Source organism: Mirounga leonina, unplaced genomic scaffold, assembly GCF_011800145.1.
Source record: "Mirounga leonina isolate KUSES-001 unplaced genomic scaffold, KU_Mleo_1.0 Mir_151, whole genome shotgun sequence".
In the NCBI taxonomy this organism is placed as follows: domain Eukaryota; kingdom Metazoa; phylum Chordata; class Mammalia; order Carnivora; family Phocidae; genus Mirounga; species Mirounga leonina.
In genome coordinates, this window is record NW_023270377.1 from 24398480 (window position 1) to 24415112 (window position 16633).

At 35.0% G+C, this 16633-nt stretch overlaps 1 protein-coding gene across 1 annotated transcript in view; it reads left to right on the top strand.

Annotated features, from left to right (window-relative positions):
• ERBB4 (erb-b2 receptor tyrosine kinase 4) overlaps positions 1-16633 on the top strand; it is a 1078432-nt gene that overhangs the window by 826689 nt on the left and 235110 nt on the right. Inside the window, exons 13-15 of the mRNA XM_035007223.1 lie at positions 2756-2888; positions 8052-8145; positions 14111-14265. Of these exons, the coding sequence (XP_034863114.1) occupies positions 2756-2888; positions 8052-8145; positions 14111-14265 (382 nt within the window). The remainder of the gene's footprint in view (positions 1-2755; positions 2889-8051; positions 8146-14110; positions 14266-16633) is intronic.

Below are 16633 nucleotides of genomic sequence, written 5' to 3' on the forward strand. Positions count from 1 at the left end.
TTCTTTCTTTCTTTCTTTCTTTCTTTCTTTCTTTCTTTCTTTCTTTCTTTCTTTCTTTCTTTCATCTAGAGTGTGTGGGAGCAGGGTGGGGAGGGGCATAGGAAGTGAGAGAATCTTAAACAGGCTCTACACTCAGCACAAAGCCTGATGCGGGGCTCTCTGAGATCATGACCTGAGCTGAAATCAATAGTCCAACACTTAACTGACTGAGAAACCCGGGTGCCCCTATAGTAGCTTAATTTTAATAGCACAAAATGGAAAACAGTCTAAATGTGTAGCAATAGGTGAATGGTTTAAAAAATGTTGTATATCCATACAATGGAATATATTTAGTAATAAAAATGAATGAATATTGGGGTGCCTGGATGACTCAGCCATTAAGCATCTGCCTTTGGCTCAGGTCATGATTCCAGGGTCCTGGGATCGAGCCCTGCATCGGGATCCCTGCTCCACAGGAAGCCTGCTTCTCCCTCTCACACTCCCCTTGCTTGTGTTCCTTCTCTGGCTGTCTCTCTCTGTCAAATAAATAAGTAAAATCCTAAAAAAAAAAAAAGAATGAATATTGATACATACAGCAACACAGATACATCTCAAAATAATTGTTCAGAGTGAAACAAACTATATAAAGAGAGTATACATACTGTATGTTTTATATAGAGTACATACTGTATGTTTCTATTTATATAAAATTTTAAGAAGTGCAAAGTAATGTATATTGAGTAGAAGCATATCAATGGTTGAGAGGGATGGGGCAGGAGGAAGGGATTACATAAGATCATAAGAACTCTTTTGGAATTGGGGCGCCTGGGTGGCTCAGTCGTTAAGCGTCTGCCTTCGGCTCAGGTCATGATCCCAGGGTCCTGGGATCGAGTCCCACATCGGGCTCCCTGCTCGGCGGGAAGCCTGCTTCTCCCTCTCTCACTCCCCCTGCTTGTGTTCCCTCTCTCGCTGTGTATCTCTCTGTCAAATAAATAAATAAAATCTTAAAAAAAAAAAACTCTTTTGGAATTAATGGATACATTCATTACTCTAATTGTGTATATGGCTCATGATTGCATGCATATGTCAAAACATCTAATTGTACACTTTACGTATGAGCAATATATTATATATCATGTATACCTCAATAAAACTGCTAAACACACACACACACACACACACACACACACATAGTTTCTCTCTTAAACTATGTTGGAAGAGATTATTCAATTAAGCAGTTACCAAGTAAAAAGACTGGTTAGTAGGTCTAACTCTGCCTTGAGAAAAAATTTTCCACAGTTTAGCATAGGGGCCTCCTTAAGGCTGCAGGATATAAGAGGAAGAATATATGAATTGGATGATTTTGTTTCACTATTTTAAAACTAGTCAGCATCATGAATGTGGCAATTCCTTTCTCAAGCCTATGTTAGAGAAGGTAACTTTCACAGATATGTCCCCTGCTTATATTACACTCATATATTCAATGCCGTACCAACCCATCACACAAATGCTCTTGTCACGACAACTTACATCCCATAATAATTAAACTTGGTAACTAATGGGAAGATGAAGATGTTTCTGATGTTTTTTTTTTTTAATCTTCTTAGAAATTCTCAATATTTTATGAAAACCATATACGGTTGTGTTTCAGATGACTCAAATCACTTTTCAGATACTCAGAATAACATTTGAAGTCTTCATAGGCCCTTCTTATTCAACATCTAGTATCCTTTTACTAAAATCATGTTATTCCATATAAATAATAATATTCTGAATAACTGTTACTCAATATAAAGGGAAACAGAGATGGTGAACTTAAGTGGCAATTTTAAAACAGTCCCAAAACTCTTTGGCAACCCTCTCATCAACAGATTATATAGAGACAAGGCTAAAGATCATTGTTATTACTTTCATCTCTATACCTCCTCATCAGTGACCGCTACAATTTGTTTTATATATTTGCCAATTTATATGTGCCCATTTGACTATCAAGGCAAGCAGAGGCCTGTAAAAAACTTGTATTTTATTTCCATTTCTCTCCCCCTGCCTTACCTTCCAGATATTCTTTTTTTTTTCTCTTTCTAAATTTTGTTTTGTTTTGTTTTAAGACAAGTATTATTTGTTCTCTTTCTTCGTGAAGCTCTCATATGGATTTGAAGTTAGAATTTTTGGTGGCTCAGTGGAGCAAAGAGTTGGATTGAGAAAGGCATGGTTTGCTCCTTGCCTTAGTGGAAAAGGTAATTTTTTATCACCCTTCCTCCCTAGAATTTTGATGTAGACAATTGACATCTGTTCATTCTTATGAAAACCTTGGTGGTTCTACACACGCAGCGATGGGGCTCTGCAATAGGGAAGCAGTTGACGGTAGTGTGGACCACCATGACTGTGCAGGCAGACAAAGTTATCTGCCACAAACCCCCTTCAAACCAACTTCTTCAGAAATAGCATCGGGCGCCTGGGTGGCTCACATGGTTAGGCGTCTGCCTTCGGCTCAGGTCTGATCCCGGGGTCCTGGGATCGAGCCCCACATCGGGCTCCTGGCTCAGCCGGGAGTCTGCTTCTTCCTCTCCCTCTGCCTCTCCCACTGCTCATGCACTCTCTCTCTCTCTCTGTATCTCTGTCTCAAATGAATAAATAAAATCTTAAAAAAAAAAAAGAAATAGCATCACTTGGGAAGATTCCCATTAAAATGGTTAAGTGTTTGTTTTTTAATGGTTAAGTTTTAACACATCCTTCTTTTTTCATTTCACTCTTGTATTTGTGTTTTCTCTTCCAGCTGCTGAAGGAATGGTGTGCAACCACCTGTGTTCAAGCAATGGCTGTTGGGGACCGGGCCCCGAACAGTGCTTGTCCTGCCGTCGCTTCAGCAGAGGAAGGAGCTGCATCGAGTCGTGCAACCTCTATGATGGGTAAGGCATCTTACAACATCACCTTTACCTCATAAGCTTTGAGGCGCTGATTGCTTCAGATTTTTAAATGATAAGAAAATGGTAAAATTGCAGAATGTGTGTGCCGGCCAGGGTTTTTAAGGGAAGCCCTTGTTGCGTAAAGGAGACAACAACGCATAGAAGAATTGTTTTAAGGGGAAAGAATTTTATTGGAAATAAGACAAGTCCAAATATATGTTGACTATTACACAAACAAAAAACCATACTGAAATAGATCATCCTTAATAAACTGTAGCCGTTTATACTGAAGCAAAATTGAAAAATATATTCTTATTTTCATGATGAAGGAGATTGTTACAAGTAATCTTTCCTCTCAAATGTCCCAATAATATTTTTTCACATCCTTTCCTATTAATTTTCATCTAGAATTACTGCATAACTGGGGCACCTGGGTGGCTCAGTCATTAAGCGTCGGCCTTCGGCTCAGGTCATGGTCCCAGGGTCCTGGGATCGAGCCCCGCATTGGGCTCCCTGCTCCTTGGGAGCCTGCTTCTCCCTCTTCCGCTCCCCCTGCTTGTGTTCCCTCTCTCGCTATGTCTGTCTCTGTCAAGTAAATAAAATCTTCAAAAAAAAGAATTACTGCCTAACTTTTGAATTTTTTTCCATCCAAGTTATGTGTCTTTTTGATTGTGTATTAGCAACAAACGATACACATTTCTATGTCTCTGACAACTGCTTAGCCCTATAGAAAAATTGCCTTTGTAGTTTCTAGTTGAAGGGGTTTTTGATAGTGTTCTGCCACTTTCTAAAGATAACCTAAGCAGTATTTTAAATCAAGAATTTTAAATTCCTATTGGTACTATAATAATCACATTGCCAGCAATAAAACCTAGTATATATCTTGTTGCATGGCATTTCATATACTCATAAAATCAGTTTATCATAACATACCATTTCATGCATCACAGTTGTCCTTCATTAGTGTGATAATACATTTTTTAGTACTGTTCCTGAGTCAAATTTTCTTATATTTCTCACTGAAAGGATTTTCAACAGTTCTGTAAAAGTGTAGTTTTGAAGTTCTTTATTGCGTTTCTTCTTTTACCTCATGAACTGTCCCATTTTATTTTTTATAGGTTCAAATCTTTATTGTTTTAAAATTCTACATGTCTTTTATGATACAATATTTTGTTATTTAAATAACCTCTAAGTGACTAATATATAGTGAATATACTTGTTTTGAAATCAAACCATGAATTCCAGTTTCATCAATATGATTATAGAATTGTCCCATTTTAAACAACTGTTTTCATGATCTGAGATAACATTGTACTTTTGCATTTTATATCAGGAAGTTAGAAATCTAAGGATCATAATAATATTAACACGTCTCTTTTTTGAAAGATGACCAAAACCAATTCCCTTCATGAAATTTAGAAAAAAAATAAAATTAGAAGTTTAAGTGTGAAACAGTTTAAAATAAGAATTTAATTGTTTTTCAGGAAAATTCCAGCTTATAGTTTTGTAAGGTACAATCAGCTCATAAATTTGATAATAGATAGCAAATTATGTGTTGCTTTTCTCATTAAATTGTAGTCATGTTTATTCTCATTATTATAAATGAATGATATGTTCTGTACATATAAAATACTTCAGATCAAAATATGGTTATTTGTTGTAAAGCCATTGATGCCATAACATGTAACTAATAGCCTTTAATTCCATTTAGTGAATGTTATAAGTTTATTGAATATATATAAATGGAGTTTTAAAGAGGGACTGGACTCTAGAAATCATCTTCTCTAAGAGCAATATCTTATAAAGAGTGAAAACTAGTAGAATTAAGTGTTGGCCAGTGTCATTCCACTGTAGAAGAATCAAGCCAACACTAGAACTCAGGGCATCTGGTCTCCATCCTGCTACTTTTCCAGATGCCATTATTTTTCCTTAGTATTTTTAACCTTGTCAGAAATGTGAAGTGGACAAATATGTGGATGCATATACCATCCTCTCTCACATCTGCAAAATAATACATGAGAAATACATGTTTCCTAAATAAACAACACTGATTACCAGACTGTTTTTGGAAAGTTTAACATTTTCCAAGTCATTAAATCAAATGTATTCAAGAAATACAAAGTTTTTAATGTATTTTACAATAGCAATAGGGCTCTGGGAAATCATATATAAGGGTTGGTTTGAAAGATAATAAATGAAAGTACCTTGTAAAAGTCTGATGTAATTCTAGCCTATGCAATGATAGATTTTCCCATCTCCAATCTTGTGGTACTGACTAATTTCTTCCAACATTGCCTGGAAGTTAAAACAGCCTTTGAGGAATAATGAATTCAAATCCTAACTTCATCACTTACTCATTTTCAATCTTGGATAAATAACCTAATTGTTCTAAACTTAGTTTTCTTATATGGAAAACGGGGATAATAATGGTGTCAATTTCATAGGATAATTATGGTCATTAAATGAGAAAATGCATAATAAAGTCTTGTTAGAATTTTTACTACTAAGATGATTATTATTTTCTTTTTGTGTCTATAAATCTAAGCTGATTAGATGGTTAGGTAGAACAGTCACCTTAAAAATGTTGAAAACAAATACAAATAAGACATTTACCAAAATCAGGTCACATATATTTATATAACTTTTATATGAGAAGAAATCCTCAAAAGAGAACTTTTTGAAGGGGAAAAGAAAATCAGTTATTTCCTGGATGTTAGCATTCAAATCCAGGTCATAGAAGCCACTGTATTTCAGCAACTCTTAACTACAGTGAACAAGCATTGAGAATGAAAGAGAAAACTCATTGCAACACAATCTTAAAACTGTCTTATTTGGCAACATGGTCAAACACTTTTGAAACATTAAGAACAAATGGGAACATCAGAAAGAGTGCCAGTCTAAGCTCTTTGTAAGCATTTATATTTAATAATCACAACCTCTCATTGAAACACAGTTTTTCCCTTTTACAAAGGATATTTACAAAATGAAGTCTAGAGATGTTAAGGGATTTAAGGCCTAGAAGTATTAGTGTTGGTGTTGGGAACAACCCGCCAAATCTGGGAAGGACTTGACTCTGAAACATTTGCTCTGGATCACAGGATTGGCTAAGGTAACACACACAGCAAGACTGTGAGAAATATAGAGTAGTAAAAAAGTGACAGAAAGCTCAGTATGCAAAACTCAGCTCAATAGACAGTGATTTGTTAGGTCAGATTCAAGTGAAAGGGGAACTCTGACAAAGTCATAGTATAATCAATAGGAAACGGGGAAGAAAAAGCAATGATGGAGACAGTGACAATGAAGAGCAGAAGTAATAAAAATTAAAAGAAGGATCAGTTCTGAGGGCAAAAAGGAAGAGAGCCCAAAGCCATACAAATAGAAGTCTATCTATAGAGGAAAAGGCAGCTAGGTTGTATCTCCATGACTTTTTATGACATATTCACTTTATTCTTCAACTCTGTGTATGGGGAAGGGGTTTTCAAGAAGAGAAAGAAAAGCATGACCAATGTTTTAGTACCACAAAAATTATGACCTTCATTCAGTAAAATAACCCTTTAGCAACCCGAGAAACTGTACTCAAAAAAAATAAAAAATAAAAAAGGAATTTGCTGATGGTTGCAGGTTTTGCTGTTAACTGTTTTATAATTTCATTATACAGATGATACTTTTGATTCTCTTCACAATTAACCTACTGTCCTCTTTTCCCCCATACTAGGTCATTTTGACTTTTTTATTCGAAGATTTCCTCTGTTAAGCACTGTATATAATTCATGTTAATAAAACATACAAAAGAAAATCTGTTTCTATGTAATTGAGTTTTTAAATTCAAGAAAATCTGTAAGAAGATTAATCCCTAGCAAGCCAACACCTCACTTTAAAAATGCAAAATCCATGTAACTAAATATGTGCATTGATACCTAACTAAACCACCAATTTATGCTATTTATTTTGAAAACCCAAGCTTAATTATCTTGCCTTAAAATATGTGTAGTTTTAATTTAACCAACAGAAAAATAGCCCACCTTTTGGATTTCTATCATTTATTAAGGCTTTATAGTAACCAAATGGGATAGTTCACTATGAAAATAAGTGAACACTTCATTCTAGGGAAAAATAAATTTAAATTTATCACCTAACTAATCCATAATTGCCATATTTGCAGTGCTTTTAGTTTGAAAGAGCTCATGATATACAGACACAAAATAATACAGAAGCTGTAAATACTTAGTCAAGTTTTGTTAATGACTTACAACTGGCATTCTAAATTGTCTTTACCCAGTGCCTCATCCTCTCATACATTAGTGGGAATGGGGTATTTAAACATATTGTACATGAATGATACCCAATTATTGAAATGAAAATTTTACAGTAGATATTGTTTAGAAAACTTACTATTGATAACATTTAACATTCAAATCAAATGTAAGGTTGTGGGAAGGGATAACCATCATCCTAGATTTTAATTAGAAAGTTTTAGAATGTTACCATTTAACTATTTTTTATTTTATACCATATAGAATTACTTCAAAAAGGTCTTAAGTTGAAAAAGATGTGATATTAGATCAATAATCTAAGAATATAAAATCTGCCATAAAAAGATACTTTCTCTAATTCTCCAAGGCAGCTATTTTAAAAGAAGAAAAGAAATCAAAGCATTTTTTGAAGTTTCACCAAAAATAAATTGAAGAGTCTTGGGATTTGAAGGACAGGGATGAGAAATATCATGTAACTTAGCAACAAGAAAAATACAATAGTTCTTTCAGAGTTTAAAAAGAGCCAAGAGTAAAATTTTATATAGACACAAACAGGCACAGCTTTACTTAAAAAAAGATAAAAATGATTCTGTTGTGTCATCAGAAGAGTCATACTTTTTTTTTTTTTTTTTTGAGACTGCTAGAATATCTCTCACAAGAGAGAGGTTTCCTGAATGAGTCTATCATTGAACCCAATGGAGGGCAAGGAGAGCCATCTGGCTGCAGTTTATCTCTTCTCCTAATAGAGAATTTATTCCATAATGTACAGCGAAATGATTCCAATGCTCCTGGCACATAAAGAAACAGACTCTAGAAGTTACTCTGCCAATAGGACTTTTAGCAGATGTTGCTTCATTTGTTAAGTTGACAGCTCGTTTGCTTATATCACCTCATGCAGCTGATGTTTTCACAGTGAATTTCGAGAGTTTGAGAATGGCTCCATCTGTGTGGAGTGTGACCCCCAGTGTGAGAAGATGGAAGACGGCATCCTCACCTGCCATGGACCGGTAAGCTTGCAGGCATCTGTGGTTGTGTTGGCTTATTTGGCTCATGTGTGAATGTTTGTTATGTCATTCCTTTATCACTATCCATCCATTCAACAGGTGTTTGTAGCATGCTAGGGGGAATCATGTTTGATATTCCTCCCTCAAGAGGCTTACAGTTTAGTAGTAGAGATGAAATATTTACAAATCTGATTTTTTAAATATTTATATCCCAGATAATATATTTAAAAAGTAGATATGGATATGCCCTTGAAAATTGCAGTGTTGAAAAGAAAAGAGAATATGTAAGTAATTAGATTGAACAAAATAAGTAATAAAATATAAATATGTATCAATTGTTATAGGAACACAAATGAGAGATAAATTAATCTGTCTTTGGGATGGAAAGTAGGGCATTAAGGGGGTCCATAGAGAAGTGATGTTTGAGCTATGCTTTGAAGAAGAATCTAGAAAAAAGAAACATGCAAAGATATGCAAAAGTAAAATTTCATGGTGTGTTTGAGGTAAACTATAATACATTCATATCTCTGTCTAATTATTTATTATGGCATTGTGAAGGACATTGTGAAAGACAGAAGGGAGAGGCGAACACTTATAAACTAAAATCTAAAACAGTGTGATAAATACTATGGCAGAGAGAAAAACAGAGCTATGAGAATGGAAGAGGGGCTATGGGATCAGGAAAGTCTTGATGGATAAATTGGTATTTACATGTTTGAAGTTAGCCTTATAAAGAAAATGGTAATTATTTTTTAGTCCTCCCTTTGGTTCCCATAATTCAGGCTTTTTCCAATGAGGTCAATAATGACTTTGTCATTCCAAAGTGTCATATTCATCCTTCTTTAGACAAACTTCCAGTTTTTTGTGTGTATTGAGTCATTTCTCAGTAGATTATTTGGAGACCAACATTTGGGTGTAGCCAAGAGCTCAACATTGCTCTATTAGAGTTTATATGCAATTTAGATAGTACTAATTTTCTACCAGAGTGTTTATTCAGCATGTAATTAGCTTAGAAAAAAGAATATCATTGAGCCTCCAAACTTCCATTAGGCCCCAATGAGCTGTTCTGGAACTTCATCTAAAGAAGGATGTGGAAAACCTGGACAGTTCAGAGGACTACCACAAGTATGATTAAGCTTGGAAAATCAGACCTCTGAGAAAAAGGAGTGGTGTGATTTGGCCTGAAGAACCAAAGTCTAAAAGACAATTTAATATGTAAATGATCTTCAAGTAAGTATGCAAAAGGCGTATTTGGCTATTTTCTGTCCCCACTAAGGAATTAATGGAAAATACAACTAATATGCAGCGTGAGAAATGTGGATGCTGGAAGGAATGACATGAAACACAGGGAAGTAAAATTATGAAATGGGTTGTGTTAAAACAAGTCAAGCTATCTATACAAGACGTCTTTAAACACTAACATATTTAGGTACCAAAAGTCAAAGAACAGAAAACAATATATCTTTCAGAGAGACTGAGACTTTGAAAATGTGCAATTACGATAACAAGGCAGACTGCAAAACCAGTCCTGTGTTTTTTCCATTCCTCATTCTGTCTCCTATGATATAAATGATGCTGGCAAATAATTTATTAATTTATTTTACTTTGTATATTTTCACAGTGTGTTTGTTCATTCTTTTGTTACTCAAAAGATTGAGACAGTTTATAAATTATACATTAAAAACCCTAATTGTTAATGTTTTTTTTTAATTTTCAAAATTATTTGCTAATTAAGAAAGAGTGAAAAAACAGGTTTTTAATGAATACATTTTGATTTTTTAATGACAGCATTGTTGGACCAACAATCTATTTAGAATTACCACCCAGTGTGAACATTGTCAATTAATATGTCTAGAGATTAGGAAAGGCAGTAAGTCAAAAGTAAGAAAGGTTTAGTAAACTCGAATCACTCATTTGTGGAAGATCAGAACACAAATCAAGAAAACCTATTTGATCACTTGATCAGTAAACCTTGAAATACTAAGCAGGTACGAATACAATTTTAGGTTATGGTGTCTGAGAAACTGGCAGGATCGAGCTCAAACAGTAGCCCAAACTGCTTTCACTAGGAGGTTGCTTGCTTTCAGCTTTTACAATTTATATTAGGTTTTTGACCGTATCTGGGTTCACATATTGATTATCACAATTAGAGATAGAAGTGCTTTTGTGTGCCATATAACAGGCATTTATCATTTGAGATACCCAAGAAGTCCTGGAAACTTCTCTGTGAGGCTGACATTGTGATGAGACAGAGGAAAAGTCATAAAGCTGGTTGGAGGGGCACCTGGGTGGCTCAGTTTGTTAAGCATCTGCCTTCGGCTCAGGTCATGATCCCGGAGTCCCAGGATCAAGCCCTGCATCAGGCTCCCTCCTCGGCAGAGAGTCTACTTCTCCCTCCGCCCTTCACCCCACTTGTGCTCTCTCTCTCACTCTGTCTCAAATAAATAAATAAAATCTTTTAAAAAAGTTTTTTTAAAAAGCTGGTTGGAATTCCCACACCTGGTCTTATGATTTATTCTATTGGAATCACACTTTCCTAAGCTGTCCATATTTCCCTAATAATAATTGATACACATGTATATTTGTCAAACACTGTTACATCTGAAGCATACTATCACTTTTCCATTTAAAATATAAAGAAACTAAACCTATAATAATTAGAAAGTTACACTAAAAAGTCAACAATCTATGCAATGTGGAGCTGGGACTCAACTATAGAAGTGACTCCAAATTTTACACTCTATTCATTTCACTTCCCCATCCCCCACCCCCATAGGCAACAATTCTGGAAATAATAAGAATAACATGTTTTCTGGGAATATAACAGCTACATGTAAAATGGGATGGTATTATACTATTTAAATGTCACATAAATCCAGGATAATCTTGAGAGGGCTAGCTTTGAAATAAAGTAAGCCCCTGATTTTATATCCTTATATGTCTGTATGTGGTTTTATTTTATTTTATTTTATTTTATTTTATTTTATTTTTATTTTACAACTTTATCCTTTCTGCCTTACTTTCTCTACTCCTATGTGTTCCTTCAAGAAATATAAGGATGGGCATGTGAGAAGAAAGAGAAGTAAGGGAAATCAGACAGAGTTTTAGAAGATCAAAATATAAGCCAAAGAGGCAGCATACAAAAGAAGAGATTGAGGAAGAGAATGATAAAAGCTGAAATAGTTGTTAAAGTCAAGTTAATAAAGGTTATGCTGCCATAACAAATAACTCCCATATTACAGTAACTTATAGGAACATGTTTAAATCTTTTTCGTGTAAAGTGCGTTGCAAATCAGCCCTCCTCCTTGTGATGGTCTAGTGTTCTGAGATGCTTTACACTTATGGCATCCCCACATCTGCATAGGATCCCTGCATCATGGCAGCAGGGAAAGAGAAGGCTGGAGAGGTTAGCCCTGGCAGTCTCATAAATTGCTTCTACTTAATTTCATTGTCTAAAACAAGACATACCTCACTTCTGGTGGGAGGAGAATTTCAGTCTGCCATGTGGCTACAAGTGGAAGAGAACCGGATGCTGGTGAATAGTGGCATTGTCACTCACAGTAGTTACCAGAGAAAATCATCAATTGTCACTGAGGAAAAAAAATGTAATATTTCTATCAAGATTTAGCTTATCCTTTAGCTTTCTGGGTTCACAATTGAGTCCAAGGGTAGCTTAAAATCAGAGATAAGGAACAATATTGCTTTCACCTCTGTTTTTTATCATTACATTTATCAGTTCATTCACTGAACTTTGGTTCTTAAAAGCTTTGGGAATATAATGATAGAAAAGTAAGCATTAGACACACATATTTCTTTAAATCTCTTTATTATGGAAATGAGTTGGAGAATCAGTACATTTCATTTCTTTTGAGATTTGTTAGGACATTTTTTAGTTATATCAGCTTAGAACATTAGGTTTTGTATCATGATAATACAATCAAATAAGTAAGAGATGCTTAAAAACAAGGAAACATACAAAAAAATTTTTTGAAGTATACTTGAACATTAAATATGATTTTGATTTTAGTTTCATAATATTCTGTGTCTTCTGATTTTACCTCGATACTATTTTACATCAGAATTTTATAGAAAAATAATTCCTAATTTCTAATTTTAACTATTACTGCCTAATTTACTCATAGTTAGATTTTATTCTTATGTTCTGCAAGAAGACATCAGCATGTCTCTTGTCTTGTACAATAAGTCATGCCACTGAGCATACTTGCACAGTAAATGATTTTGTATAATAGATGACATTACATGCCTAAGTACCCATGAGCAGGTGTTAAAATTGGAAGCATGTAAAGTATTCTTTTTTGGTAGGACATAAGAAGTTGCCAATAGCAAACTCTTCAGGTTGAATGGGGATTAGGTTTCATAGGATAATTTTCTTTTAGTTCTAAGTCTCACATCAAAATAGTGAAATAGACAGGTGCTTGATTGAACCTCACCAGTCCCAGAATTTCCTGAAACCTCCTCCTTATTACTTTTTCTTCTTTACGCCACTGTTCTTCATTAGCCACCTCAATCTTTAAATTTTAAAATATATATATTTTATTGATTTCCTGATGTCTTGTATCACCAACTTGCAATGTCTGACTGCTTTTGGATTAACAATTACAGAGAGACTCTTGTGAATGGATGCTCCCTGCCTAATACATAGCTCTGTCCAATGTTTGCTTGTTGCTGACTCCCAAATTCACAATTTATAATTATAAACCTAATAAAATGAATTATCTCCCACTGTACCTACTATCCCTCACTTATCTTAGCTGTGTTTAATGTGAACTGTCATAATTGTTGAACAATATTGACATACAGCTTTGGGGGAGAAATGGTCAGGGGAAGAAGTTCCAGAAAGTAGTCAAAGAAAAGAGGAACCGAAGACAATATGATGTTTAAAAGGGAGAAGCGAAAGTCAACTTTAAGTAGGTAATATCATTATTTAAAATAACTAAATGTAGGGTAACCTGGGTGGCTCAGTTGGTTAAGCGTCTGCCTTCTACTCAGGTCATGATCCCAGGGTCCTGGGATCGAGCCCCGTGTCAGGCTCCCTCTCAGTGGGGAGTCTGCTTCTCCCTCTCCCTCTGCCTGCCGCTCTGCCTGCTTGTGCTCCCTCTCTCTCTCTGTCAAATAAAATAAAAATCTTAAAAAAATAGCTAAATGTATAAATATAGTTCACCTTTTAAGAAAACAGCATTTTTAATCAAAATATTCTCAATTTTCTTTGATTTGGTGGTAGACTACTTAACATTTTTTTGCATGCTTACTATTTTCAGCTCCAAATCCAAATTAGTTTTTTTGTAAAATTCTTTTATGTTTAAGATGAGTTTTAAATTTTACTTTTTAAATGACATTTAAACATATTTGTATATTATTATTGCTTATTAACATTCTGCATATTAGAAAGTGATTGTATATTATAAACATAAATATGCAAAGTGAGTTAGTTCTATTTAAATTTATTATGCTCAAATTTATATCACTTTTATTATTGGATAAGTTTCTCCATATAATTTTCTTTGACATGCACCTACTTTATTATTGTGGACTTTTGATATTTGTTCATCAGAGTGTCTTTATGGTGCTCTCAGTATTGAACTGTGATTTACTAAAATCCCTATAAGTAGACACATGAGTTTTAACGTTATCACAAGCTGATCTGAGATGGAGAGTAATCTAGAAATTAAATTTTATTTTCCTAAACTAATTCCTAATAATTCAACCACAGTAAATTTTAAAAGTCGTTGTCCAAATAATCATAGACAACCAAAGGAAATTTTACATCTCACTTTTACATTGAAAAGCTGCAATAGTGACATCCCCGTTTGTAGTTTTGAAAATGCTCTCCAGCTCTCTAGGGGAAGATTGGCCCCTCACTGAAGTCTTAGGAACTAAACCACATCAGTACCAGAGGAAAGAGCATCCACTTTTCTTTCTCCATTGTGTTTTGTTTTTCACACTTCAGGGACCTGACAACTGCACAAAGTGCTCCCATTTTAAGGATGGCCCGAACTGTGTGGAAAAATGTCCAGACGGCTTACAGGGGGCAAACAGTTTCATTTTCAAGTATGCTGATCAGGATCGGGAGTGCCACCCATGCCATCCAAACTGCACCCAAGGGTAAGCATCCTTGCTGGCCAAGGACTCCATCACACAAGCATCTTTACCCTTGACACAGTCTACTGAAGATATATTATTGTCATATAAAACTGTATTCATCTTTATATTAACATGTTGACTTAAAGAGAAATACTTTCTAAGAAAGCGGTTTATGCAATCAAATGTATACCCTCTCAGATATTTCTGTTAAAAATTTACCTAAAAGTATTCTATTGACACCTTTATGAAGCTGGTGGCAGGTATACTTCGTATGGAGTGTAGAAATTCTTCCAAATTTTACTTGTTATTGAAGATACCTTAGAAAAGACAAGATAGTAATCAGACTTTTGAGGTTTGTGCTTAATAAATCTTTAGCAGGAGTTTTCTGTTTATGTTTCTTTGTTCTTACAACCAGCTGAAGGCTAAATACTGCCTTGAATTACTCCTTCAACAAAATATAAGCAAAATGATGACGACAGGAAAAAAAAAAAAGTGTGGGGGGGGAGAATTTAGTGATATGTATATCAATAAAATCACAAATGCATTTTGTGAAAGTAATTTTATGGCAGGTTAACCTATAACTTAGAATTTCTTTGACCAGTATAGGACAACTTGAAGATGGGTAGGTACATAGTTTTCTATTGTTTCAAAAGGATGCATTATAAAATGAATAATAATTAGATTACCTTTGATACTGATAACAGTTGAAAAACAAAGACATATTACAGAAAGAAGAAAAGCACTGAACTGAAAGAAATAATGTCACTCATCTAACAAATCCCAACACTTAATTTTAAAAAAGAGAGCAAATCTATTTTAGTAAGGGCTTTTCTTTTTCTTTCCTCCAGAACGTGACTAATTTCAGACTTGAGAACAATTTAACACACTCTATCCTTCTGTCTGTACATCCTCTTCTCCCTGATGAGTGCCCACACACATGTGTACACATCCACATACAAATACAGATACTTGTTGTCTGTATATATCTGGCAGGAAAGTATGAGATTCCATAAAGAGATTTTCTGCCAGATTAAGAGCTAGCTGCTAGGGGATATTGAAGAAGTTAAGCAAGCAACATCATTTTCTGCCAAGAGGACATCAATTTGCAGATGCTGCCACAATTTCCTGCAGGTCAAGAAATCAGCTTAAGTCACTCTGTGAAGTGGCAGATCCTGAAAAGGTAAAGTAATATTCTGCCATTCAAATTCAAATGCAGCCTGGAAGAGCTAATGCCAACTCGTTGGGTTACACATAAGCACATAGACGGAGGATACTGAAATAGTCGCATAGACACTTTGCTTCAAGGAAACTAGAAGGAATGAACTTCTCCCCTTGCAAGTTTTTGGCACACTTGGGTTAAGAATATTTCATGAAGAAACAACTGGTACCCCTGGAGCAGAAGAGTCAGCAACAGAAAGAGAAAACTTTGCCTGCTGAAATAATCATCCACAGGAGGGTTTTATTGTTTTGCAGCTAAAATTAAACCAGTAAATTATTCAATATAATGTTGATGTCAACAGCTGTTGCCATTCAAAATGAGACCTTTTGCTATTTTCGCAAATCTAATTACAAGGAAGCCATTAGGGAAATGAAAGTGAGATCACAGAGCCATAGTCTGGGTGTGTGGTTGGTGTGTCTTCCTCTTAGCCCTTTTAAACATGATTATGTAATAAAAGAAAATATATATAGTGAGGGGAAGTAGAAGTAGGGACAATGAAGAGATCAGTTTACCACAGCAACAAAATCCAGATGTCAGCTAAAAAGGGAGGATGAAGGTATAAAGGGAACAAATCCTACCAGATTGTTTAGGAACTCCAAGTAAATAGAAAAATGTCTTTAAATCAACTGTTGCAGAATGATGGTGAGACAGAATTTGAATGTTGTATTCCCTGGCATCTTCCAAGGTAAATGGATTCTGGGATGACTGATTTAGTCCTGAAGGATTTTTGTACTTGTTTTCATTTAGCCTCCCGCCATCCTTTTCCTAATATCCTCCATATTGTCCAGGTTCACTCACTTCGTGAAAGTTTTGTGGTCCCAACCCCAGAATTCCTAAATTCCTGAATCCAGCTCTACACTGCTGCTGTGCACCTCTGTGCCGTGAGATCCTTTAGTGAAGCAATGAAGTGCTCTGTGCAGTTAATCCCTTCTCTTCAAATTGCACATAGAGATAGGATCTTTCCCTAGAAAGAGAACAGGGACAATGGAGACAATGAGATGAATGACTATTTTTATTCCTAAACACACGTACTAATTGACCTATGGGTGAGTGTGAGCTCACCACGCCAACTCAACTTTGGAAAACAGATTTTCTTTTATATGTCGATATTATGTCAGCTAGGTAATTCAAGAACCAAGTTAATGGAAGTAGTCTTTCAAGACACATTTT